Genomic DNA, 26580 nt, shown 5'->3' on the forward strand with positions numbered 1-26580 from the left:
GGGGGGGGGGGGAGCGGGAGCAACTTGCAGCTCTGGTCAAGGCCACCAAGGACCCCAGGGGTCTGGGACAGCATCTCCTGGACGCATGGGAGGGGACGTTGTTGTAGGAATGCAAAGGGGATGATGCTGGGGGCTGGGGGCTGGGGGCGAGGCTGTGGGGGGACACCCGGGGAGGCTGAGAAAGTCCATCTTTCTCAGCAGCTGGACAAGACCCTACTGGTCTGACGGCAGCAGCGTCCCCCGCGGGGAAGGAAGATGTCAGACCTCGATCTGGAAGACTTCGAAGGCGACCAGACCGATGTCGAGAAAGAGGACGACGACAAGGACACGGAGGAGTTGACCAGCTCGCGGATAGAGGGGGAGGAATTGTCGGAGGAGGAAGTGAGAGCCAGCGAGCGCAGAGCCCGAGGGGTCCCCCGAGGGCGGGCGGAGGCGTGGGGTTGGGCACAGAGGGGGCCACTGACCAATCCCCCTGCCCGCTTCCCCCCCTCCCTCCAGCACTGGGTGCCCACCCCTCTCTCGGAGGACATGATGAAGGAAGGGCTTTCTATGCTGTGTAAGACGGGCTCCGGACTGGCTCACGCTTTTGTCAGGCTGGAGGTCAGAGACAGGTGCGCTTAGCCCCGACCAGGAGTGTGGGCTCTCGGGACCCCCGTCTCTCTCTTCTTCCTTCGATCAGAGCTGAGGGTTTGGGGTCCTCTCATCCTGGGCCAGTGGAAAGGGAAGGAGAATGGGCTTTTCAGGTGTCCTGCAATTTTCTAAGCTGGCTTAGGGAACAGAGGAGGCTGCAGGAGGGTTAGGGGTGTCCTGCAGGGTTCCTGGCAGACACAAGGTCCCTGCTCACCATTAAGGATCCACTTATTGGGGCTGGAGCGATAGCACAGCGGGTAGGGCCGTTGCCTTGCACGTGGCCAACCAGGATTCAATTTCCAGTAACCCATAAGGTCCCCCGAGCACTGCCAGGAGTAATTCCTGAGTGCACGAGCCAGGAGTAACCCCTGAGCATTGCTGGGTGTGACCCCCCCCCCCCCCAAAAAAGGATCCACTTATTGGATTCCAGTGATAGTATAGTGGGTAAGGCACTTGCTTGGCATGCAGCTGACCTAGGTTCCATCTCGAGCACCCCATATGGTCCCCTGAGTCCCACCAGAAGTGATGTCTGAGCACAGAGGCAGGAGTAAATTCTGAGCACAGCTGAGTATGGCCCCCAAACCAAAAACCAGCAGAAAAACCAACAATATACGGTCAGAGCAATAATAGTACAGCGGGTAGGGCTCTTGCCTTGCATTCGGCTGACCTGGGTTTGATCACTGGCACCCCATATGATCCCCTGAGCATCACCAGGAGTAATTCCTGGGTGCAGAGCCAGGAGTAACCCCGGAGCATTGCCAGGTGTGACCTCAAACCAAAGAAAAAACTCCACTTACTGGGATAGAGAGAGAGTACAGTGGGTAAGGTGCTTGCATTGTAGGCAACCGACCCTGGTTGAATCCCTGGAACTGGATATGGTCCCCTGAACACCAGGGCCCACTCCTGGACATAGAGCTTGGAATAGCCCTGAGCACTGAAGGGTGAAGGGCTCCAGGGTATAGCTCAAAGATGATAGAGAGAGATAGAGAGAGAGAAATGAAGGAAAGGAGGGAGAGATAGATGGAAGGAGGAAGAGGGAGAGTAAATGTGGTAGCCAACTCTCATTCCATTTCTGGCACAAAGAATATGGTTCCCTGAGCACTGTCAGGAGTGACCTCTGAGCAACACTCGGTATGACCCTATGACCCCCTCCCACCAAAAAAGAAAGAAAAATTCACCTATCAGGGTCAGAGAGGTAGCACTGACAGAGTTTGTTTGTTTGGGGTTTTTTTTGCTTTTTATTGGGAGGGGGTGGTGTCACACCCAGCAATGCTCAGGGATTACTCCTGACTTTACACTGAGGAGTTACTCCTGGTAGTGCTCAGGGAACCCTAAAGGGATGCCAGTGAATGAATCCATGTTGGCCGCATGCAAGGCAAATGCCCTACCCACTATACTATCACTCCAGCTCAAGATTTTTTTTAATTATGATTCTGCAGTACTCAGGGGACCATATGTGGTGCCACGGATCCAACCTGGACAAGCAAGGCCAGCACCTTCCCTGCTGTGTGTACTATCTCTCTGGTCCTAAAGGACCAAGTTGGATCACCTGGGTAGTTCCCTGGCCCTGCCTGGTCCCCCAAGCACCATCTGAAGTGGCCCCAGAGTATGAGACCAAACACTACTGGGTGTGGTGCTAAAACTAGCAAAAGAGTCCATCTTCGTTCTCTTCCTCTTTCTCCCCACCCAGCCCGAACCCTCGCCCTGCCCCCTCTGTGTTCCCTTTTCCCCACTAGACGGCAAGCCAGCCACCCCCCGCACCTCCCTGTCATCCTTCGCTCCCGCCGCACGGGTCGGCTTCCCTGATGCGGCTTTTACCGACCCCTAGGGACCTCACAGACATCACCTTGCTGCAGTCCTACATCCACCTGCGCTATGTGGATATCTCTGAAAACCACCTGGTCGACTTGTCCCCCCTCAACCACCTGACCCACCTGTTGTGGCTCAAGGCTGATAACAACCAGCTACGAAGCGCCCGGCTCCACGAGCTGCCCTATCTGCAGATCGTCAGCTTTGCCTTCAACCAGATCACGGACACCGAGGGCATCTCGCATCCCCGTCTGACGAGCCTGGACCTCAAAGGTGGGTGGGTCCTTACGATGGTCCACAGACGAGATTCCTTCCTTCCTTGCCTGGGGCCAACAGAAGCTGGCGGTGTAATTGTTGGAATACCCCACAGCCATCTGCCTCCATGCCTGGTTCCAACACTTGGCTATGATTCATGATGACAGTTCTGTCTGCTGGGGGAGAAGAGTGAGAAAAATAAAGAAAATCCGGACCGGAGCAATAGTATAGCGGGGAGGGCCCTTGCTTTGCACGTGGCCAACCTGGGTTTGATCCCCGGCACCCATATGGCCCCCTGAGCTCATCAGGAATAATTTCTGAGTGCAGAATCAGGAGTAACCCCAAGCACTGCCGGGCGTGACCCCAAAACCAAACAAAAGCAAAACAAAATCAAGAAAATTTCCATTGGGTCCTGGGATGGCTCAGTGGCGGTAAAACCTGTCTTGCAAGAGTGAAGGCCAGAGGGTTTTTTTTTTTTAATGCATGATTTTTTAAAAAAATTTTTATTAGTGAAACACCATGAGGTATAGTTGTAGACTTAAAAATTCTTGTGCTTGGGGCTGGAGCGATAGCACAGCAGGTAAGGCGTTTGCCTTGCACGCAGCCAACATGGCCGACACAGGTTCGATTCCCAGCATCCCATATGGTCCCCCGAGCACCACCAGGAGCAATTCCTGAGTGCATGAGCCAGGAGTAACCCCTGAGCATCGCTGGGTGTGACCCAAAAAGAAAAAAAAATTCTTGTGCTTGGGTTTCAGTTATACAATGATCGAGTACCCATCCCTCCACCAGTGCCCATTTCCCACCACCACTGATCCCAGTATCCCTCCCATCCCCATCCCGCTTCTGTGGCAGGGCATTCCCTTTTGTTCTCTCTCTCCTTTTGGGTGCTGTGGTTTGCAAAAGAGGCATTGAGTGGCAATCATGTTCGGTTTATAGTCTACTTTCAGCATGCTTCTCCCATCCTGGGAGGATCCTCCCAACACCCTTTATTTGGTGCTCCCTTCTCTATCTGAGCTGGAAGGCCAGAGTTTGATCCCTGGCACCACCTCACATGAGAGGGGGTGATCCAGGGGAAGCTGGATTCCAGGTGTGACCTTCAGTTTCTGGCACACCAAGCCAAGCGTGTACAAGCACCACAACTGGAGTGTGTTCGTGTGACCTCTGGTGAACACTTGGCTAAGTGTGTATTTGAATCCCGGTCACAACAGTAGCACTGTAGCACTGTCCTCCCGTTGTTCATCGATTTGCTCGAGCAGGCACCAGTAACGTCTCCATTGTGAGACTTGTTACTATTTTTGGCATGTCGAATACGCCGTGGGGAGCTTGCCAGGCTTTGCCTTGTGGGCGGGATACTCTCGGTAGCTTGACGGGAAAAGAATCGAACCCGGGTTGGCCACATGCAAGGCAAACGTCTTCCCCACTGTGCTATCGCTCCTGACCAGTAACAACAGTAAAAAAATAAACTAAAGTGAAAAGCAGGGGGGCTGGAGCCATAGCACAGCGGGTAGGGCGTTTGCCTTGCATGCAGCCAACATGGCCAACCCAGGTTCGATTCCCAGCATCCCATATGGTCTCCCGAGCACCACCAGGAGGAATTCCTGAGTGCAGAGCCAGGAGGAACCCCTGAGCATCGCTGGGTGTGACCCAAAAAGAAAAAAAAAAGCAGGGGCAGGTGGGAATACTGGGAAATTTTAAAGGAACGCGAGGCCAGAACTGGGCCAGAGCAGTAGTACAGTGGGGAGGACGTTTGCTTGTATGCACCAAACCTGAGTTTGATCCCGGCACCCCGTATGGTCCCCCGAGCCCCAGCAGGAGTGCAGAGCTAGACGTAAGCCAGAAGTAATTCCTGAGTACTGTTAGATGTGGCCCCCAAAACAAACAAGTAAACTGAAAAAAACTAGAAGAGGTCAAAACTTAGTCCTAGGGGCTGGAGTGATAGCACAGGGGTTAGGGCATTGGCCTTGCACGCGGCTGACCTGGGTTCGATTCCCAGCATCCCATATGGTCCCCTGAAGCACCGCCAGGAGTAATTCCTGAGTGCAGAGCCAGGAGGAACCCTTGTGAATCGCTGGGTATAACCCAAAAAGAAAAAAAAAAAACCTTAGTCCTATACTAAGTTTCTCCCTGGCTGGGGAGTTTCTTGTTCTTTCCCTTCTACTTTCTTGTAAATCTTTTTTTTTTTTCAACTCTGAAAAAAAAAAAAGAGCATCATTGAGATGGTGCAAAAGGCTGGAGTACATGCTTTACTTTGGGAGTCCCTCACAGTGGAGTGACCCCTGAGCAACATGGGCTGTGTCCCGAAAAACCAACCAAACACACAAAAAGGACCTGAGGGGGAGAGAGCACAAGAGAGTACAGCAGGGCTTACCTTGCAGGTACCTGACTTGGTTCTTTTTTGGGGGGGGGGTCACACCCAGCAATGCTCAGGGGTTGCTCCTGGCTCTGTACTCAGGAATTACTCCTGTCAGTGCTTGGGGGATGGATGGGATGCCAGGGATCGAACCTGGGTTGGCCACATACAAGGCAAATGCCCTCCCTGCTGTATTATCGCTCTGGCCCCGCGGCTTGGATGAGATCCCTGGAATCTCATATTGTTCGCCAGCACTGCTAGGTAGTAAGTGGTTCCTGAGCTCAGAGCTAGCAGTAAGCCCTAAGCACAGATGGGTGCTGCCCAAAAATAAAAAGAAGGAGGGAGGGCAGGAAGAAAGGATGGAAGATGAACAGCTGACTCTCAATTATTTTCTTTGGCTGTACCAGGAATTGAACCCAGAGCCTCACAGATGTAGGGCATATCCTCTAGGACTGAGCCACAATCCCAACCCCTAAATATTATTTTTTTTTCTGGGCCACCCCCAGTGTTTCTCAGGGGTTCCTCCTGGCTCTGCACTCAGGAATTATTCCTGACGGTGCTCTGGGGACCATATGGGATGCTGGGAATCAAACCCGGTTCAGCCGCTTGCAAGGCAGACACCCTACCCGCTGTTCTATCACTGCAGTCCCCCAAATCCTTATTCTTAAGTCTCTTATATTCTAGCCGTGGGAGAAAGATAACAGGGAGGGGGGCTGAAGAGATAGTACAGCACGTTAGGGCACTTGCCTGGCATATCGCCCACCCAGGTTTGATTACTGGCACCCCATCTGGTCCCTTGAGTACTTCCAGGAGTAATTCCTGAGCACAGAGCTGGGAGTAAGTCCTGAGCATCCCTGAGTGTGACCCCAAAACAAACAATAGCAGTGAAGCCAGGGAGATGGCTGGAGCACCTTCTTTGCAGGCTGAAATCCTAGCTCCCCTCCCCAGCCTCTGGGAGCACGTCCTGAGCTGCATGCCTGAGTAGCAGACCCCCGGCCCCAGCACTACAAGGTATGTCCCATCCCCAAAGCCAAAACCAACAACCAACAACCAACAAACCAAATGAACCGGTTGCTTTGGGCAAATATCCTTGAGAGATTTTTTTAATTTTCTTTTCGGGCCAAACCCAGCAATGCTCCTCCTGGCTCTGCACTCAGGAATTACTCCTGGCGGTGCTCAGGGACCCTATGGGATGCCTGGGATTGAACCCGGGTCAGTCACAAGCAAGGGAAATGCTCTCCCCACTGTGCTATCCCTCTGTTCCCCCCCCCCCTTTTAAAATATATCCTTGAGGGGCTGGAGAGATAGCACAGCGGGTAGGGCGTTTGCCTTGCACGCAGCCGACCCAGGTTCGATTCCCAGAATCCCATATGGTCCCCTGAGCACCGCCAGGAGTGATTCCTGAGTGCAGAACCAGGAGTAACCCCTGTGCATCGCCGGGTGTGATCCAGAAAGCAAAAAAAAAAAAAAAAAAAAAAAAAGAAATCCTTGAGAGATTGGCATTCCAGTTGGCATTCCAGTAAAGACTGGCATTCCATCAAAGGAATGCCAAAGGGAGGTAAGCTACGTGGCAACCTGGACGCTCTTCCGTCACCCCTCAAAGGTTTTGCTGGGCAAGTCCATCAGACCCTGGACTGCCACGGGTTGTACCACTTCCTCCAGGGTACAGCCCACAAATGTTCCGTCCACTGGATCTACCCAGCACTAGAGGGACTGGGTGACTCAGGGCCTCTCCCGATTCAGGCTCTGATGGGGGAACATGCGGAGTGGCCCTTTGAGTCCCTGACACCCTCTTCCTGCTCCGCAGGGAACCGTATCCAAGCATTGACCAGTCTGGATTCCCAAAAGCTACAGAACCTGCAGACGCTTGAGCTCCGAGGGAACCAGCTGACCAGCACGCTGGGAATCAATCTTCCGAAGCTGAAGAACCTCTTCCTGGTAGTGTCCGGGAACTCCAGAGCTTCATCATTTGTGCTTTGGTGTTTTGTCTAAGCCCTGGCTCATGCAGTCAGGAATCACTCCTGGCAGTGCTCGGGGGACCCTATGGGATGCTGGGAATCGAACCTGGGTCGGCCATGTTGGCTGCATGCAAGGCAAATGCCTACCCGCTGTGCTATCACTCCAGTCCCGTGCTTTGGTGTTTTGTTGGGGGCCTTCAGTTGGGCTGATGGAGCCACTGCTAGCCTCACTCTCCCTGGTAGAGCGGATCTCATTGCCTGGTGGCTTGGGGGCCACCAAGGCTACACGTGGTGGTGCTTTGGGTGACCATGAGGTGCCAGCGATCCCGTTCAGGACCTCGTACAGCGTCGGCATGTCCTCTGCCACTTGAGCTGTTTCCCTGCCCTGTTACTTACTCAGCGCTTACTGGGTGCCACATGAGGTGGGGTTACAAAGTGGAACCGGGCTGGAGCGATAGCACAGCGGGTAGGGCATTTGCCTTGCACACAGCAGACCTGGGTTCAATTCCCAGCATCCCATAGGATCCCCTGAGCACCACCAGGAGTGATTCCTGAATACATGAGCCAGGAGGAACCCCTGTGCATCGCTGGGTGTGACCCAAAAAGAAAAAAAAAACCAAAGTGGAAACAGACAAGGGAGACACAGGGGTGATAATATAGCGGGGGTGGGGAGGGGAGGGTGTTTGCCTCGCCTGTGTCCACCCGGGTTCAATCCCCAGCATCCCATAGGGTCCCCTGAGCACCACCAGGAGTAATTCCTGAGAGCCAGGAAGAACACTTGAGTATTGCTGGGTGTGGCCCAGTGTCAAACAAAGGAACAGAGTCAAAATATGACATTGACTTTGGAGATTTGGCTCAATGGAACAGAGCATCTGCCTTGCGCATGTGGGTCTCTTAGTTTCATCCCTGGCTCTGTGTGGCTTTCATACTGCCACTGAATATTGGCCCTAGTGAACCCAGAGCAGTGCCCAAAGTGACCCCTATTAAAAAACAAATAATAACGTAATTCAGGGGCTGGAGAGAAAGAGCGCAGTGGGTAAGGTGCTTGCCCAAACCCAACCTAGGTTTGATCCCTGTTACCCTCTATGGTTTCCCAGCTCCACTAGGAAGGATGCCTGAGCTCCGAGCCAGGATTAAGCCCTGAGCACTGCTGCATGTTGCCCATACCCACAAATCCTCACCCCCCCCAAAAAAAAAGAAAAATGAAAAAGAAGGCCAGGGTGATAGTACAACAGATAGGGAACTTGCCTTGCACCAGACAACCCAGGTTCAATTCCCAGCACTGTATATGGTATCCTGAGTCTGTCAGAAGTGATCCCTGGGGCTGGAGCAATAGCACAGCGGTAGGGCATTTGCCTTGCACGTGGCCGACCCAGGTTTGATTCCCAGCATCCCATATGGTCCCCTGAGCACCACCAGGAGTGATTCCTGAGTGCAAAGCCGGGACTAACCCTTGAGCATTGCCGGGTGTGACCCAAAAAAGAAAAAAAAAAAGAAGTGATCCCTGAGCACAGAGCTAGGAGTAAGCACCGGGCACCTTTAGGTGTGGCCCAAAAGTGAAAATAAAAAGTATAATACAAATCAATAAATTGTTTTTTTTTGGGGGGGGGGGAGGTGCTGGGGAGTGTTGGGGGCCACACCTGACAATGCTCAGGGGTTACTCCTGGCCCTGAACCCAAGAATTACTTCCCAGCGGTGCTTGGGGGACCATATGGAATGCTGGGGCTAGAACCTGGGTCAGTCGCTTTAGGCCATGATGGTGCTTGGGGTTGTTCTCAGCATGCTTGGGGGCCCATGCAGTTCTGGAGAAAGCATGTCCTCAGCCTATGGAGCTCTAAGTTCAGTTCTAGACTTGTGTGTGCGTGTGTGTGTGTGTGTGTGTGTGTGTGTGTGTGTGTGTGTGTTTAAGGTTGGGAGTGGGAAGATTGCACCACAGCCACCAGTGTTACTCCTGGCTCTTGCTTGGGCTTCATACCCAGCAGTGCTCCAGGTGTTGACACAGTGCCTTACCCCTGTCCTGACCCCCCGGCTTTGCACTCTCTCTGACTTTCCTTCCCCTCCCTTTCCTGACTCCTGATCCACCTGCTCTCCCTGGGGTTCTAGGCCCAAAACCAGCTGATAAAGGTGGAAGGCTTGGAGAACCTGAGCAACCTCACGACCTTGCATCTCCGAGACAACATGATCGAAACGCTGAACGGCTTCTCCAAGGAAATGAAGTCCCTGCAGTACATCAACCTGAGGTATGCACCCTCCGGGCCTCACCCCAATCCCTGATAAGAAGTAGCTGTGGACTGTGTTCCCCTGTCCTAGAAAATTGCCAGGTTTTCCCCCACCCCATCTCCCTCCTGCTCCCCACTTCCTCCTTTCTGCAGCCTCTCTCTGCAGTCTAGACCTAACTGCATCACCAGAACTCTCTTCATCTGAGGCTACAGAATCCTTACTCTCGCCATCGGCAAGTTATGCAGAATGTGCTGTATCAGGCCTTGTGTTTTTTTTTTTTTTTTTTTCAGGAATATGATTCCTTTTTAAAGGAATCAGATCCTTGCGCTTTTTTTTTTTTTCTTTTTTGCTTTTTGGGCCACACCCAGCGATACTCAGGGTTTACTCCTGGCTCTGCACTCAGGAATCACTCCTGGCAGTGCTCAGGAGACCATATGGGATGCTGGGGGTCAAACCTGGATCGGCCGCATGCAAGGCAAACACCCTGCCTGCTGTACTACTACTCTGGCCCGATCATTGTTTTTTTTGTTGTTGTTGGTTTGGTTTTAGTTTTGGGGTCACAGCCAGCGATGCTCAGGGTTTACTCCTGGCTCTGCACTCAGGAATCACTCCTGGCAGTGCTTGGGGGATCATACAGGATGCTGGGATTGAAGCCTGGTGGTCCTGTGTGCCTGACCCACTGTATGACCTCTCTGGCCCTGTGATGGTTCTTTTTTGAATGTGCTATTTGGGGGTCAAACTCAGGGCCCCATGTGTGCAAGCCAGCCATTCTCCCACTGAATCCATCCTTACCTGAACTGGTTGGGCCTCATTCTTTTTTTTTTTTCTTTTTGGATCACACCCAGCAATGCTCAGGGGTTATTCCTGGATCTGCACTCAGGAATTACTCCTGACTCCTGGCGGTGCTTGGGGGGGCATATGGGATAACGGGGGTCGAACCCAGGTTGGCCGTGTGCAAGGCAAACGCCCTACACGCCGTGCTATGGCTCCAGCCCCTGGGCCTCATTCTTTTTAGTTTGTTTATTTTGTTTTGTTTTGATCATACTGGTGGTGTTCAGGGCTTACTCCAGAATCAATCCTTACTTCACATTCAGTCCTGGCAGTGATCAATGGAACATACAGGGTGCTGGGGATTGAACCCCAGTTGGCCACATGCGAGGCAAGTGACTTTCCCACTATACTAAGTCTCTGGCCTCCAAATTGGTCCTTATTCCTAGGGACTTTTTTTGTTTGTTTTTCCTTTTTGGGGTCACACCCGGTGATGCACAGGGGTTACTCCTGGCTCTGCATTCAGGAATGACCCCGGGCGGTGCTCAGGGGGCCATATGGGATGCTGGGAATCGAACCCGGGTCGGCCGCATGCAAGGCAAACCCCCTACCCACTGTGCTATCTCTCCAGCCCCTATTCCTAGGGATTTATAATCTACAACAGCTCCTTTTCTTTACTAGTTTTTTCCCCAACCCACTTCCTTTCCCTCAATGCGGGGAATGTGTCTCCTGCATGTGAAACATGTGCTCTCGCACTGAGTCACATCCCTCCCTCCCCACTCTTTTCGTTCATTTATTTTGTTTATGCTTTTGGCTATGCCTGTGATCCTCAGGGCTTACTCCTGGCTCTGCACTCAGGAATCACTCCTGGCAGTGTTCGGGGGATCATAGGGGATGCCAGGAATTGAACCCAAGTTGTTCGTGTGCAAGGGAGCACCCTACCCACTGGACTACCTCTCATCCCTTAATATACTGATTTTGAGTTTGGGCTCACACGCTATAGTGGTGAGGGCTATTCCTTGCCCAGTTCTCAGGACACCATACATGATGGAGGGCATGGATTTGAACTGGGATCTCCCAGATGCAGACCATTTGCTCAACCTATTGTGTGCTCTCCCCAAGCTTGCTTCCTTCCTTCCTTCCTTCCTTCCTTCCTTCCTTCCTTCCTTCCTTTCTCCTTTCTTTCTGTAAGATTTATTTATTTATTGCTTTTTGGGTCACACCCCGGTGATGTTCAGGGGTTACCCCTGGCTCTGCACTCAGGAATTACTCCTGACAGTGCTCGGGGGACCATATGGGATGCCAGGGATCGAACCCAGGTTGGCTACATGCAAGGCAAACACCCTACCCGCTGTACTATTGCTCCGGCCCCCGAGAGATAGTACAGTGGTTAGGGTTTCTGCTTTGCATGTGATCAACTCATACGGTTGATCTCAGGTTCAATCCCTGGCAACGCATATGGTCCCCTGAGTCAGCCAGGAAAATCCCTGAGCACTTAGCCAGGAGTAGACCCTGAGACTACCGGATGTGACCTCCAAACAAAACGCCCAAACAAAACAAACAGCAAAAGACATGTAAGAAGGGACTGGAGTGATAGCACGGAGGGCAGGGCATTTGCCTTGCACATGGTCAACTTGGACTTGATCTCTGGCATCCCATATGGTCCCCAAGCACTGACAGGAGTGATTCCTGAGCACAGAACCAGGAGTAACCCCTGAGCATCTCTGGGCATGGCCCTAAAACCAAAACAAACAAACAAACAAACAAAAGATGTGAGGAAACTGCCTCCTCTGTCCCCAAGGCCCAGCCTCCAGGGGGCCAGTGGGAGGAGAACCTTCAAGGAGAGGGAGGTGAGTGCATTTTGAAGTCCCAGTTCCTGCCCCAGTAGGGTGTCAGGATGGCCGAGTGGTCTAAGGCGCCAGACTCAAGCTCAGCTTCCCCAGAGTCTTGGGGTCCCTCCTGGCCCATCTTCTTTGTCACATAGTTCTGGTAGGGCTTGGGGGGTGCTGTTTCCCTGATCATGCTCTAGACTAGGGTGCTGGGCCCTGCTTGGTAATTATTTTTTTTTCTTGTTGGGTTACATCTGGCGATGCACAGGGGTCACTCCTGGCTTTGCACTCAGGGATTACTCCTGGCGATGCTCAAGGAACCACAGGGGATGCTGGGAATCGAACCCAGGTCGGCCGTGTGCAAGGCAAACATCCTACCAACTGTGCTATCACTCCAGCCCCTTGGTGACTTTTTATTTTTGTTTGGGGGGGGGCCACACCTGGCAATGCTTAGGGATTACTCCTTGTTCTGTGCTCAGGGATCACTCCTGGGGGGACTTGAGGGAACCCCGCTTGGCTGTGTGCAAAGGCAAGTATCCTGCCCAGTAGACTATTGCTCTGGCCTCTCAATGACTGATAAAGGAGGATGGAGGGAGGGCGGGGATCTCACTGACTTTGGGGCTGTCTCTCGGGCCAAAGCTGTCAATTTTCTTCGAGGCACCCTAAGGTGTGCACCAGGTTCAACAGATCTGGTGCGAAACTGCAGAAGTGGGTCCCTTGTTAAAGCAGATAAGACAGGGGAGCCAGAGCAATAGTACAACAGGTAGGGCATTTGCCTTGCACGCAGCCCAGCTGGGGATGAATCGAGTTTGATCCACAGCATCCCACAGGGTCCCCTGAGCACCTGCACTGCACTGTCCTCCCATTGTTCATCGATTTGCTCGAGTGGGCCCAGTAATGTCTCCATCACGAGACTTGTTACGGTGTTTGGCATATTGAATACATCACGGTAGCTTGTCAGGCTTTGCCCCTGAGCACCACCACCAAAAAAAAAAGGCAGATAAGGCGGACACACTTAAAATTTTTTTTGGGTGGTCACACCGGCGATGCACAGGGGTTACTCCTGGCTCTGCACTGAGGAATTACCCCTGGTGGTCAGTGCTCAGAGGACCAATGGGATGCTGGGAATTGAACCTGAGATCGGCCGCGTGCAAGGCAAATGCCCTACCAGCTCTGCTATTGGTCCAGCCCTTGGACACATTTAAATTTGACCACATGAAGTCTGCAGGCAAGACTATGAAGATAATCAGCATTTGCCTAACAGGAGCAGAAGCTAGAGGCCTAACCCTGGGATTCTTCCTAGGCAGAGAAGGACACACGGCCCTTCCCCCTGCCTTATCCCAGCCCAGTGTAGATTCCAGTTCTCCACCCTAACGTCAGATCAGGTGTGACTGGCACAGAAACACTCCCTCCTTACCAGGGCAGTTTCCCCTGCTGCCCAGCTACCCCTGTGATACAGCTTGGCTGACCCAACGGGGCAAATAGGGGCTTGAGCGATAGCACAGCGGGTAGGGCGTTTGCCTTGCACGGGGCTGACGCGGGTTCGATTCCCAGCATCCCATATGGTCCCCCGAGCACCGCCAGGAGTAATTCCTGAATGCAGAGCCAGGAGTAACCCCTGAGCATCGCCGGGTGTGACCCAAAAAGCAAAAAAGAACAAAAACAAAGGGGGCAAATAGGACCCCACTGGTCATGGTCTGCGGCTGGAGCTATAATGCAGCGAGTAGGGCGCTTGCCCCGTCAGGTGGGCGTGGCTGGACAGCACAGGGCCGCCCCCAGAGCCCAGCAGGAGCGGTCCCCCGAGGGGCGCCTCCTGGTAGCTTGTTGGCACAACCCTGTCCTGGGGACCCCTCCGGACTGCACTCACAGGGGCAACATGGTCTCCGACCTGAGCGAGCTGGCCAAGCTCCGGGAGCTGCCCAAGCTGCGCGCCCTGGTACTGCTGGAGAACCCGTGTGCGGAGGAAAGCGAGTACCGCCAGGAGGCCCTGGTGCAGATGGCGAACCTCGAGCGCCTGGACAAGGACTTCTACGAGGAGGAGGAGCGGCTGGAGGCTGACGAGATCCGTCAGAGACTAAAGGAGGAGCCCGAGACGGAACAGGACATTGACCAGGAACACGAAACAGCATCCAACTAGCGGCGGGTCTCCTGTGGGGCCTCCCGAGGTACAGAGAACAGGGAGGCCAGAAGAGGAGGCTGAGGGGTTGGAGCAATAGCACAGCAGGAAGGGCGTTTGCCTTGCACCCGGAGGACCCGGGTTGGATTCCCAGCATCCCATATGGTCCCCCGAGTACCCCAGGAGTCATTCCTGAGTGCATGAGCCAGGAGGAACCCCTGTGCATCACCGGGTATGACGCCAAAAAAAAAAAAAAAAAAAAAAGGGCTGAAGTCCTGGCAGAGCCAGGGAAGAGAGAGATGGTCCAGAGGATTGAGGCACTTACTTGCTATTTGTTATTTGATTTGGGGTCACACCCAGCAGTGCTCAGGGGTTCCTCCTGGCTCTGCACTCAGGAATGACTCCCAGCAGTGCTGGGGGGACCGTATGGGATGCCCAGGATGGAACCCGGGTCCACAGCGTGCAATGCCAACGCCCTACGCATTGGCCTAGAGCTCTTCCTCGCCTTGCACGCAGGCTCCCCGCGGAGCTCCGTCCCCGGCATCCCATCTGGTCCCCGCAGGCCCGGCCAACTAACGGAGGGGGACGTGGGTGACGGAAAGATCAGACAGGACCAGCAGCTTCCAAGAACAGGACACGGAGGTGGTGGTGCTGGAGGGGGTGGATCGTGGGAGACGTCCAGGCCTTATTTCTGCCCTCCTCCTCCAGACCCTCCTCCTTAGACCCAGTGTCGGGGGTCGCACAGGTGTGTCCTCATCCGGAGACAGAGGAGATGCCCTGCTCGCCCCTGACCCGGGGCTCCCCGCGGGCCTGTGATCCCTCCACCCCCCTGGCTGCGCGCTGGGCAGGTCGGCGCGGTGGGCGCAGGGGGAGCCTGGCGCGGACACGCGCGGGAGGGCCCGGCCAACCTGGGGTGGGGGAATAAAGCGTCATTTTGCTACTCTGGCGTCTCGCGGGCCTGCTGAGCCGTCAGCCGTGGGCGTCGTCCTCGGTGGGCGGCCGCGCGTGTCGGTGGGCAGCGGAGCGGCGCGCGGCCGCCCGGGTGGTGCCCCCCCCAACCCCCGCAGCCCAGACCTTCGCGCCCCCCCCTCCTCCACCCCCACCCACCCGCGCTCCTGCGTGCGCCTCGGCGGCTCCTGACTCATCGGGGGCTCCGGGTCACATGCGCCCGCCCGGTCCTATCGGCGCCGCCCCCCGCCCGCCCCCCGCCCGCCGCCCGGGAGCCGCAGCCGCCGCCGCCGCCGCCGCCGCCGCCGCCGCTCCCGCCGCCCTCCGCGCCGCCGCCGCCGCCGCCGAGTCTGCAGCCGGGAGGTGAAGCCCCCCGGGCCCCCGCGCGCGCCCCTCGCCCCGGCCCCCCGCGCCGCGCACCTGCTCCGCCACCTGCGCCCCCTTCTCGGCGCTTCTGCCCGCGCCCCCTCCTCTCCGCACCTGTTTCTGACGGCGCCGCGCCCCGGCCCCTCCCCGCTATCCCGCCGGGGGTCTCCGGGGACCGCGCACGTCGTGCCGCGGCACCCCCGCGCCCACTCCCCCACATCGCCCCCGCTGCGCCCCGTCCCGGGGAGGGGGCCGAGGAGGAAGAGGAGGAGGAGGAGGAGGGTTTGGGGGTGGGGAAAGTTGGGCCCAGCCTGCAGCCGCTCCCCTCCCCTTATTCCTCCCCACGGCCACCCGGGGACCCTCTCCCCCGCCCCCCCACCTCTCTACTGTACATCCCTCGGGAAGGGGAGGGGCGCGCCCGGGAGAGAGTGGGTCCCCGAGCGGGGGGCTGGGCGGTTAAGTTTGGGTGGGATGGGGCTCTGGAGCGGCCCAGCTGCTCAGCATCCTCTTGGCTCCGCGGAGAAATCCAAGCCTGGCATCCATTCGACTCGGAGGGGGTCTGGGGGAACCCCGCCAGCCGCCGCGCTGCTGATGGGCCAGGGAACCCCCCGCGGCGCCCACCCGCTCCACTGCGGAGGCCTCACCCCTGTGCCTCCCCACTGCAGTGACCTCCCCCTTCCTCACTGCATTGACCTTCTCTCCCCGTGGGGGGGGGGAGGTCCCTTCTACTGCGGGCGGCTCCTCCCCACCCCCCACCCACTGCAGTAACCTTTTTCCCAGCCCGCCCACAGTCTGCAGCCCCCACCCCCCACCCCCAATCTGCGGCTCCCCCCTCTTCCCGGACCTGCTTAATCGTTCTCCTTCCTGGCTTTGCACCTAAGGAGATCCCCGCCATCATGTCCATCAAGAAGATCTGGGCCCGGGAGATCCTGGACTCCCGTGGGAACCCCACGGTGGAGGTGGATCTCCACACGGCCAAAGGTAACAAGAAGGGCTCCCCCCCACACACACACACACACATCACAGCACCCCATGATGCCTGGGCCAGGTCTGGGGTGTCATGGCATCCCTAGGGCCCACGGGGGTGCAAGGAGTCTGGGCTAGGCTCCGAAACCTGGATTGTGGGGGCTCGGTCCTTGTCCAGGGAAGGCAGGCAGGCAGGGCAGACTGTGTGTACACCTGTGTGTGTGTGTGTGTGTGTGTGTGTGTGTGTGTGTGTGCCTATGTGGGGATGCTAGTCAGGTTTTGGAGCTGGAAGACTGGAGGAAAATGGTCTCTGTGTTCCTCCACGTTCCTCCTCCAGGTCTCTTCCGGGCTGCAGTGCCCAGTGGAGCCTCCACGGGCATCTATGAGGCCCTGGAGCTACGGGATGGGGACAAACAGCGCTACCTGGGCAAAGGTGAGGCCCGCTCTGTGAGCACTGCCTTCTGCAGCTCCTCCCCCACGCCCGTGCCCTGGTCTAGAACCCTCCCCCTCTTCTCTCTGACTCTCCTCAGGCGTCCTGAAGGCTGTGGACCACATCAACAGCACCATCGCGCCGGCCCTCATCAGCTCGGTGAGACCCCAGCATCCAGGCGGGAGCCCTGGGTTGGGGGAGGAGGAGGGGGGGAGAAGGGGCAGCCCCCTGGAATCACACTGCTCCCTGGGGGAGCCCAGGGAGGGTGAAGACCCTTTAGAGTCCCCGGGGACCCCCACCCCGGAGTGGAGGTGAGGGGGTTGTTGCTGGCACGGGAAGCCAAGTGGACCTTGGCCGGATGTGAGCCTGTAACTGGAGACTCTGCCTTGGAGCCCAGTGGCCCCCTTGGGTCACGGAGGTCCTGCCCACCCACAGGGTATCTCCGTGGTGGAGCAGGAGAAGCTGGACAACCTGATGTTGGAGATGGACGGGACTGAGAACAAATGTAAGCGGGGTGGGGGGGACTGGATGGAGCGATAGCACAGCAGGGAGGGCGTTTGCCTTGTACACGGCCGACCTGGGTTCAATTCCCAGCATCCCATAGGGTCCCCCGAGCACCGCCAGGAGTAATTCCTGAGTACAGAGCCAGGAGTAGCCCCAGTGCATTGCCGGGTGTGACCCAAAAAGCAAAAATATATATATATATATAATATATATATATTAAAAAAGTGAGCGTGGGATGGGCTATTGGAGGCCTGAGCTTTGGGGCCTTCCTCAGGGCTGGGGAAACCTCTGGGAGGGGGACCCAGTGGGAAGGGCTGGCCAGCCCCTGAGGGAAGTGACCTCTGCCCCGCCTCAGTCCCTTGACCTGAGAATGGATGAGAAAGACGGCAGGCGGGGTGAGGGGGGCTGACATGGAGGAGTGGGTGCTAAGTGGGGAAGGAATATTTTGGTCCATCCTTCCTCTGTAACCCCCCTCCACAGCCAAGTTCGGGGCCAATGCCATCCTGGGGGTGTCCCTAGCCATATGTAAGGCGGGCGCGGCCCAGCGGGACTTGCCCCTGTATCGCCACATTGCTCAGCTGGCCGGGAACTCGGACCTCATCCTGCCGGTGCCGGTGAGAGGGCTGCCTGGAGGAGGTGGGCTGGGTGGGAGAGAGGGGAGGGGGCAGCTCCCAGGAATGGGCAGGGCAGGACACTGGACCTGGGAAGCCCCAACAACGGCGGGGTGTTTGGGATTGTGAGGGCAACACCCCCTCCTGTGTCCCACTGTCCCCCAGGCCTTCAACGTCATCAACGGAGGCTCGCACGCGGGGAACAAACTGGCCATGCAGGAGTTTATGATTCTCCCGGTGGGCGCCGAGAGCTTCCGGGATGCCATGCGGCTCGGCGCGGAGGTCTACCACACGCTGAAGGGGGTCATCAAAGACAAGTACGGCAAGGATGCCACCAACGTGGGAGACGAAGGCGGCTTCGCCCCCAACATCCTGGAGAACAGTGAAGGTGAGAGGCTGGAACCCCTCTGGCTCCGGCTCTCCCTCGCACCCCCGGGGCTTCCTTCCTTCTGGGGGCCACCCCCAAAGGTGCTCAGGGCTTATTCCTGGTTCTCTGTGCTCAGGGGACCACATACAATGCCAGGGGTTCAGACGGGGGTGCAAAACAAGTACCTTTACCTCTCTACGTTCTCTCCAGCCACTAAACTTCACCTTTAATGTTTTTTTTGTTTTTTTTTTTTGCGTGGGGAGTCGTCTCAGGGGCCACATCTGGTGATGCTCAGGGGTTCCTCCTGGCTCATGCACTCAGGAATCACTCCTGGTGGTGCTTGGGGGACCATATGCCATGCCAGGGATCAGACCTGCATCAAACACGTGCAATGCAAATGCCCTCCCTATTCTTACTTGATAGGAATAATAGCAGCAGCTAACTCAGAGGCCCGTGCTGAGGATTAAAAGAGATCGTAGCTGTGAAATACTTAGGTGATGTAGCCAATAAATGACAGCTATTTAAAAAACAAAAACAAAAATGAAACAAAAAACAACCAACTTGTGGCCAGAGCCATGGTATAGCAGGTAAGGAACTTGCCAGGCATGTGGGCGACCTGAGTTGATTCCTGGCACCACATACGGTCCCCTTGCCAGTCTTTTTTTTTTTTTAATTTTTTTATTCTTTTTTTTTTTTTTGCTTTTTTGCTTTTTTGAGTCACACCCGGCGATGCACAGGGATTCCTCCTGGCTCTGCACTCAGGAATCACTCCTGGCGGTGCTCAGGGGACCCTATGGGATGCTGGGAATCGAACCCTGGTCGGCCGCGTGCAAGGCAAACGCTCTACCTGCTGTGCTATCGCTCCAACGCCCCCCCAGTCTTGACCCCTGACCCCAGAGACAGGAGTCAGCCCTGAACACAGCTGGGTATGGCTCCCAAACCAAAACCAAACACAAAAAAACATTGAGGAGGTTGAAGAGATAGCGCGAAAGGTTGAGTGCTGGGCGAGAAGGATAGTCCAGCAGGGAGGGCATTTACCTTGCACGCAGCCATCCTGGGGTTCCAGGTGGTGCACCAAGCACCTCCAGAAGTAATTCTCGAGTGCAGAGCCAGGAGTAACCCTGAGCATCAGCAAGTACTACCCAAAAAGCAAAAAAGCAAAAAAAAAAAAAAAAAAAGGTTGCGTGCTTGTTCTACATGGGGGAGGCCCAGGTTTCATCCCTGGCAGGGGACGGTTCCCTAAGCACCGCCAGCAGCATCTCCTGAGTACAGAGCCAGGAGTAGCCCTTAAGCATCACTGGGTACAGCCCAAACCGAGCCAACAGCAACTGATTGGGCCCCTGGGAAGTAGCTCAAAGAGTTAGAGCACATGATGTGGGCGCCCTGGGTCCAATTGCCAACACCTCATGGCCTCTTAACCCAAGAAGCTGGAAGGGACTCCTGAGCACTGCTGAGAGGGGCCAGAAAGATAGAGCAGTGGGTAGGACACTTGCCTTGCAAGCTGCTGGCCTGGTTTCATTCTTTTTTTTTTTTTCTTTTTGGGTCACACCCGGCGATGCTCAGGGGTTACTCCTGGCTTTGCACTCAGGAATCACTCCTGGCGGTGCTCGGGGGACCATATGGGATGCTGGGAATCGAACCCGGGTCGGCCACGTGCAAGGCAAACGCCCTACCCGCTGTGCTGTCGCTCCAGCCCCTGGTTTCATTCTTGACACCCCTTATGGTCCCCTAAGCCTGCCAGGAGTGATCCCAGAGCATAGAGCAATAGTAAGCCCTGAGCAGAACAGTGCCAGGTGTGGCCCCCAAACAAACAAACGAAAAGAACAAAAAAAAGCAGTGGAAAAAAATTGCCACAATTGGGGTTGCAGTTATAGAACAGCAGGGCTTACCTTGCACACGGCTAACCAGGGTTTGACCCCCAGCATCCCATAGGGACCCCAAGCGCCACTGTCCTCCCGTTGTTCATCGATTTGCTTGAGCGGGCACCAGTAACGTCTCCATTGTGAGACTTGTTGTTACTGTTTTTGGCATATTGAATACGCACGGGGAGCTTGCCAGGCTCTGCCGTGCGGGTGGGCTGCTCTCGGTAGCTTGCCGGGCTCTCTGAGAGGGACGGAGGAATTGAACCCGGGTCGGCTGCATTCAAGGCAAATACCCTACCCACTGTGCTATGACTCCATGTCTATCCTGTGAAAATTATTGCAACTTCCTAATTTTTAGAAAAAGACATGTACAGCCCCGAGCATCACCAGGAGTCATTCCTGAGTGCAGAGTCAGGAAGAACCCTGAGCACTGCTGGGTGTTACCCCACCTCGCATCCGTCCCCCCCCCCCAAAAAAAATCACCAGGATGAAGAACTCTAGCTGGAATGGGGATGTGACTCAGCAGTTGGAGAGAAGCCTCGCATGAGGGAGCCCCAGGGTTCGGACCCCAGCACCGTTAAATGGCTATGAACAGGAGTCCATTCCTCTGCCTGCCCAGCCCCGGGATAACCCCAACCCGGGCCACACTTCCTCCCTCCCGCCAGCTGCTCTGCACCCCTCCCTCCCCATATCCCTCCTGGCCATTCTTCTTGCCACTAACCTGACCGTTGTCCCCAGCCCTGGAGCTGGTGAAGGAAGCCATCGACAAGGCGGGCTACACGGAGAAGATTGTCATTGGCATGGACGTCGCCGCCTCCGAGTTTTACCGCAACGGCAAATACGACTTGGACTTCAAGTCGCCCGCGGACCCTTCCCGATACATCAGTGGGGATCAGCTGGGAAGCCTTTACCAGGACTTTGTCAGGGACTATCCTGGTGAGAGCCAGGGGGGTGGGAGGCAGGACGGATTGGGTGGGGGCACACAGGACCCTGTGGAGGCATCTGGAATGGAGGGATGGTTCGGGTGCCTGGTGGAGGGGTCCAAGGAGCACCCGAGGCCCAGCAAGGAGGTCAGCGGCAGAGACTGGGGTTTGAGAGCACCTCTCTGTGCCGTCTGGGAGTCAGGGGCTCTGATGCTGCTGCCATCCTGGGGATGGTTCTGGAAGGAACGGGGTGGAGGGCAGGGGAGAAAGGGGTGGGGTTTGGCTGGAGCTATAGCACAGTGGGGAGGGCGTTTGCTTTGCACGTGGCTGACTCCGGTTCAATTCCCAGCACACCATGTGGTCCCCTGAGCACGCCAGGAGTAATTCCTGAGTGCATGAGCCAGGAGTAACCCCTGAACATCACCGGGTGTGACCCGAAAAGAAAAAAAAGGGGGGGGTGGGTTTCAGGCTGATAAAATGCTAGCTGCTGACAGAGGTGGAAGTGATGTGTGAAGAGGAGAGTGTTGAGTTGTTCTCTTCCTATTCTGTTTTTGTTGTGTGTTTCGGGACCACACCCAGCAGTGCTCAGGGCTTACTCCTGGCTCACTCCTGGCAAGGCCCTGGAGGCCATATGGAGTGCTGGGGATCGAACCCTGGGTTGGCCATGAGTCTGCCCACTCTGCTAGTGCTCAGGCCCTCCTCTCCCTCCTCTTCCAGAAGGCAAGAGATGTGGGGAGAGGAGAGAGGAGGGAGGGAGAGAGAGGAGGAAGAAGGGGAGAGGGAGGTGCTGGAACCATAGTATAGTGGGGAGGGCATTTGGCTTGTGCGCGAACAGGCATCCCATATGGTCCCCCCGAGCACCGCCAGGAGTAATTCCCGAGTGCATGAGCCAGGAATGACCCCTGAGCATCGCCGGGTGTGACCCAAAAAGCCACAAAAAAGAAAAAAGAAGGGGAGAGGGGGAGAGGAGAAAGATGGAAGAGAAGGGGAGCGAAGAGGGAGAAAGAGGAGGACGTGTAGCTCAAAGGAGTCACTGCAAGTACCAAAGCGGATGGCAGAGAGAACCAGCCAGCAGGGAGCACTTGCTTTGCATGCAGGAGACCTAGGAGCCCTGACATTGCAGGGTTCCCCAGGACTGACAGTGAGCCCCCAGTACTGAGCTGGGAATAGCCACACTAAGTATGGCCTTAGAACAAGAAAAACTTGGGGCTGGAGCGATAGCACAGCGGGGAGGGTGTTTGCCTTGCACCCGGCAGACCCGGGTTCAGTTCCCAGCATCCCATAGGGTCCCCCGAGCACCGCCAGGAGTAATTCCTGAGTGCAGAGCCAGGAGTAACCCCTGTGCATTGCCGGGTATGACCCAAAAAGAAAAAAAAAAAGAACAAAACAAAAGAGGACAGGGCAGGGGGCTGGAGAATGACAGCCGGGAGGGCACATGCTTTGCACGCAGTAGACCTGGGTTCCATTCCTGGCACTACACACGGCACCCCCCAAGCCAGCCAGGAGTGATCCCTTTGCAGAGTGGAGATCCTGAGTGCAGATCCCAGGAGTAAGCCCTGAGCATCTCTGAGTATGGCCCGCCACACACATACAGAGGCGAGGGGCTGGAGCGATAGCACAGCGGGGAGGGCGTTAGCCTTGCACGCGGCTGACCCGAGTTCGATTCCCAGCACCCCATGTGGTCCCCTGAGCACCACCAGGAATAATTCCTGAGTGCAAGATAGGAGCAACCCCTGCACAATGCAGCTAGATGGTGAGGAGGGTTCTAGGCTTTTGTTGTTGAATAGGCCACACCTGCCGCTGTTCAGAGGCCATTCCTGGCTCTGTGCATCCCTGGCAGTACACAGGGGACCCTAGGTGATTCCGGGGATCAAACTCTGGGGTCAGCGGTATGGAAGGGGAGCACCTTCCCCACTGTTCTCCAGCACATGTGTTCAAAAGGTCCCATGGAAAAATCAAACCCAGAATCAGGGTCCCGGAGGTATAATCATCGCTGGTGTTACAGGGTCTCTTGAGCACCACTGGGGTGGCTCCCATGCCCCCCCTCACAAGAAAAAACCCACCCGAATCAGTCAGGGCCAGGGAGTTAGCTCTGAGGGCTAGAGCACCGTCTAGCATGCAGAGCACCACGCCCCGTTCCTGGAGTTGCATGTGGTACCTGAGTATCACTGGGATGGCCCCAAGCTGGAGTCCCAGGGATCCCCAGCACTGCTTGGGTTTGAGCCAGCAGTTGGCCAAGTATCACTGCGGGTGGGCTCTGAAATTAAAAAAAAAATGCAGAAGGATCAGAGTACAGTGGGCAGGGTGCTTGCCTTCCACGCAGCCCACCCGGGTTAGGTTGGTCCCCCATATCCCATATGGTCCCCCAAGCACAGTCAGGGGGGATTTACTGAGCGCAGAGCCCAGTAAGCCCTGAGCACCACCGGATGTTGCTCAAGAAAATAGCATTATCTGTAGCACTGTCCTCCCATTGTTCATTGATTTGTTTGAGCGGGCCCAGTAACGTCTCCATTGTGAGACTTGTTGTTACTGTGTTTGGCATATCGAACACGCCATGGGGAGCTTGCCAGGCTTTACCGTGTGGGCGGGATACTCTCGGTAGCTTGCCAGGCTCTTCAAGAGGGATGAAGGAACTGAACCCGAAATGGCTGTGTACAACGCAAACGCCCTACCCGCGAAAAGAAAATAAATTTTAAAAAAATTGGGGGGTGGGAGGCAGGAGGCAGTCTGAGCAGACACAGTTGGCCATCTTGGACTTCCGTCCATCTGGGGGACCCAGGGGACGGGCGGTGCCTGGCGCCCAGGCCCAGAGATCGGCCTCATCCCAACTCTGCCCACAGTGGTCTCCATCGAGGACCCATTTGACCAGGATGACTGGGCTGCCTGGTCCAAGTTCACAGCCAACGTGGGGATCCAGATCGTGGGGGACGACCTGACCGTGACCAACCCCAAGAGGATCGAGCGGGCCGTGGAGGAGAAGGCCTGCAACTGTTTGCTGCTCAAGGTCAACCAGATTGGCTCGGTCACCGAAGCCATTCAAGCGTGAGTCCCTCCCTAGGCAGCCCCCGTTTCTCTAAGACACCCCCCACACACACACTTCTGCACACACACACACACGCACGCACGCACGCACGCGCAGTCGGAGCATCCCTCACAAGTGCTCAGGCCTGATCTCTCGATCCATGTCCAGACCAGAGGGGACCTGGAGGCGTCCCACCCATCTCCGTGCTGCCCCCACCAAGTCCACTTCCTCCTTCCCCTCCCCAGCAACTCCCCTGCAGATGTTTCTAGAACCTTCTCTTCACCTGGTGGATGTGGTCAGTGCTGAGGTGTTGTTGCAGGTGCAAGCTGGCACAGGAGAATGGCTGGGGTGTCATGGTGAGCCACCGCTCCGGGGAGACCGAGGACACCTTCATCGCTGACCTGGTGGTGGGGCTGTGCACCGGCCAGGTGGGTGCAGGGGGCCGGGCGCGCAGTGGGGTCCAGGCTGAGGTGGGACTGTCCTTCCCTGGTGGGGGTGGGGGTTGCTGGGGAAAGTTCAAGGGAAGACAAATCTCCCCTGGGGGCTGCGGGAAGGGTCAGCCCCTGAGCGCTGATGCCTGGGGTGTTTCAGATCAAGACTGGCGCCCCCTGCCGTTCGGAGCGTCTGGCAAAGTACAACCAGCTCATGAGGTGAGGGAGTCTGGGGTCTTGGAGGGTCGAGCCTTGGAGGGTGGGTGGTTGACCCCCGACCCCTCCCCAGGGACCAGGGGTGAGACAGCAGCAGATGGGAGGAGGTGTTTGTGTTTAGTTGTTTTTTTTTTTTTTTGGGGGGGTGTCACACCCGGCAATGTGCAAGGGTTACTCCTGGCTCATGCACTCAGGAATTACTCCTGGTGGTGCTTGGGGGACATTATGGGGATGCTGGGAATCGAACCCGGGTCAGCTGTGTGCAAGGCAAATGCCCTACCCGCTGTGCTATCGCTCCAGCCCGTTTAGTTGTTTTTGAAAGGTGGGAGTACCGGGGGGCCTCACCCACAGATGCCTCAAGGTCACTTGGCAAAGTCTGGGCATGCCCACCATGGGCAGGAGCCAGGAGCGGGTTGGGGGAGGCGGGGCGTCTCCAGGGAAGGGACAGGGGGTCCTCGTAGGTCCCCTGCCTTACTCGGGCTCCTGTCCCTCAGAATCGAAGAGGAGCTGGGAGATGAAGCACGCTTCGCGGGGCACAATTTCCGCAACCCCAGCGTGCTGTGACGCCCCTCCCGGCCTGGAGACTCGGGCCTCTCTGTCCTCCTCCTGGAAGACCCCCGTCCCCTTGCTCTGTGACTGCGCCCCAGACGCCCGGCTGCCCGACCCTACCTACCGCGCTGCCTCTTGGCTTGTCCGGCCCCTGCTCTCTCGTGCTCTCGCTGTGTCTGGGTCTCATCTCTCCTTCCTTCCTTCCTTTTTTTTTCTCTCCTCCAAAACTGGCCAGGGGGGGTGAGGGTCTGAGGCGGGAGTATGGGCAGGGGAGGGGTCATGTGGAGAGAGGAGGGGGTCCCAGCCATCGGCTTCCTGTCAGTTCCACGGATCCCCGTGCAGCTGTGATGGGTAGCTCGAGCCTGCTTGCTCAGAGGCTGATGGGATTTCACGCCTTCACTCCCTCATTCATTCGTTCATTTTCTCCATCCATCCTGTTAATGACTCATGATTTCCCAGAACTGTAGGGCCGCAAACTGGTGACATCGAGGGGACTGTCTCTATATTTCAGGTCACTGTAGGTCTGGAGAGGGCCTGGGGTGAGGGTTAGTGAAATGGGAACCAGGAACGAGCCTCCTGGATGTCAATTACGGTTGCACCACCGGCCTGGAAGCCTTGGGTGGGGGGTGGGGGTGGGCCCTGAGGTGGGGCTGTGCTCCGGGTGGGGGGCCACCCCCCCTACAAATTTCTCCCCCAGCCCTGGCTTCCTAATTCTTCCTCCAGCTGCACCAGAGCCGACTCTGCTCCCTGCCATGTTCCATCGCGGCCACCACCTCCGTGGCGTGGAATGAGCCCCATTAAAATCTGAATCCAGTGATTGTGTGTGAACGGTCTTACTGGAGGAGGGTGACAGTGCAGTGCCTGGACACGGAGGGCCGTGGAGAAGAGAGCTAGGAGGAAGACCAAGAGGGCAGAATTGCTGAGAGAGGGGCTGGAGTGATAGTACAGTAGGGAGGGCATTTGCCTTGCATGAGGCCGCCCCGGGTTGGATCCCCGGCATCCCATATGGTCCTCTGAGCACCGCCAGGAGTGATTCCTGAATGCAGAACCAGTAAGCATCTCTGGGTGTGAGCCAAAAGGCCAGAGAGAGGGAGCTGGAGTGATAGCACAGCGGGTAGGGTGTTTGCCTTGCACGCGGCCGACCCGGGTTCGATTCCCAGCATCCCATAGGGTCCCCCGAGCACTGCAGGAGTAATTCTTGAGTGCATGAGCCAGGATGCACCCTGTGCATCGCTGGGTGTGGCCCCAAAAGCAAAAAAAAAAAAAGCCAGAGAGAATTGGTGAGAGGATGCCATTGCCCCCCCCCAGCCCCCCAGTGGACAGCTGGCATTCACATGGTCCCACCCTTCTCAGCAGTCTGGCCCCAAGATCTAGGGAAACTAGTAGTTCTCCATGTAGGGCCCAGGAAATCCCCACAAATAGCCAAGGATGTGTGTGCCAAGAAATT

At 56.4% G+C, this 26580-nt stretch overlaps 2 protein-coding genes across 2 annotated transcripts; both read left to right on the top strand.

Moving 5' to 3' along the window:
- The first annotated feature begins 236 nt into the window (after positions 1-236).
- On the top strand, positions 237-13959 carry LRRC23 (leucine rich repeat containing 23). The gene is made up of 6 exons (XM_056106873.1): positions 237-381; positions 499-611; positions 2459-2712; positions 6855-6985; positions 9109-9245; positions 13692-13959. Exons 1-6 carry the CDS (start codon positions 256-258, stop codon positions 13957-13959), a joined length of 1029 nt encoding a protein of 342 aa, XP_055962848.1. The 5' UTR covers positions 237-255.
- A 1192-nt stretch (positions 13960-15151) lies between these two features.
- On the top strand, positions 15152-25316 carry ENO2 (enolase 2). Its single transcript, XM_056106822.1, has 12 exons — positions 15152-15249; positions 16134-16233; positions 16556-16651; positions 16749-16807; positions 17084-17153; positions 17633-17766; positions 17929-18151; positions 20731-20928; positions 23756-23957; positions 24257-24365; positions 24529-24587; positions 25079-25316. Exons 2-12 carry the CDS (start codon positions 16149-16151, stop codon positions 25146-25148), a joined length of 1305 nt encoding a protein of 434 aa, XP_055962797.1. The 5' UTR covers positions 15152-15249; positions 16134-16148; the 3' UTR covers positions 25149-25316.
- Positions 25317-26580: the final 1264 nt, after the last annotated feature.

Source organism: Sorex fumeus, unplaced genomic scaffold (assembly GCF_029834395.1).
Source record: "Sorex fumeus unplaced genomic scaffold, SorFum_2.1 ptg000148l, whole genome shotgun sequence".
NCBI lineage: Eukaryota > Metazoa > Chordata > Mammalia > Eulipotyphla > Soricidae > Sorex > Sorex fumeus.

Excerpts from the sequence above, each read along its gene's own strand:
- LRRC23 (XM_056106873.1), top strand. The coding sequence starts at position 256 with ATGTCAGACCTCGATCTGGAAGACTTCGAAGGCGACCAGACCGATGTC. Across the intron at positions 382-498 it reads AGGAATTGTCGGAGGAGGAA|CACTGGGTGCCCACCCCTCT; the intron begins GTGAGAGCCAGC and ends CCCTCCCTCCAG. Across the intron at positions 6,986-9,108 it reads AGCTGAAGAACCTCTTCCTG|GCCCAAAACCAGCTGATAAA; the intron begins GTAGTGTCCGGG and ends CTGGGGTTCTAG.
- ENO2 (XM_056106822.1), top strand. The coding sequence starts at position 16,149 with ATGTCCATCAAGAAGATCTGGGCCCGGGAGATCCTGGACTCCCGTGGG. Across the intron at positions 16,652-16,748 it reads ACAGCGCTACCTGGGCAAAG|GCGTCCTGAAGGCTGTGGAC; the intron begins GTGAGGCCCGCT and ends GACTCTCCTCAG. Across the intron at positions 17,767-17,928 it reads ACCTCATCCTGCCGGTGCCG|GCCTTCAACGTCATCAACGG; the intron begins GTGAGAGGGCTG and ends ACTGTCCCCCAG.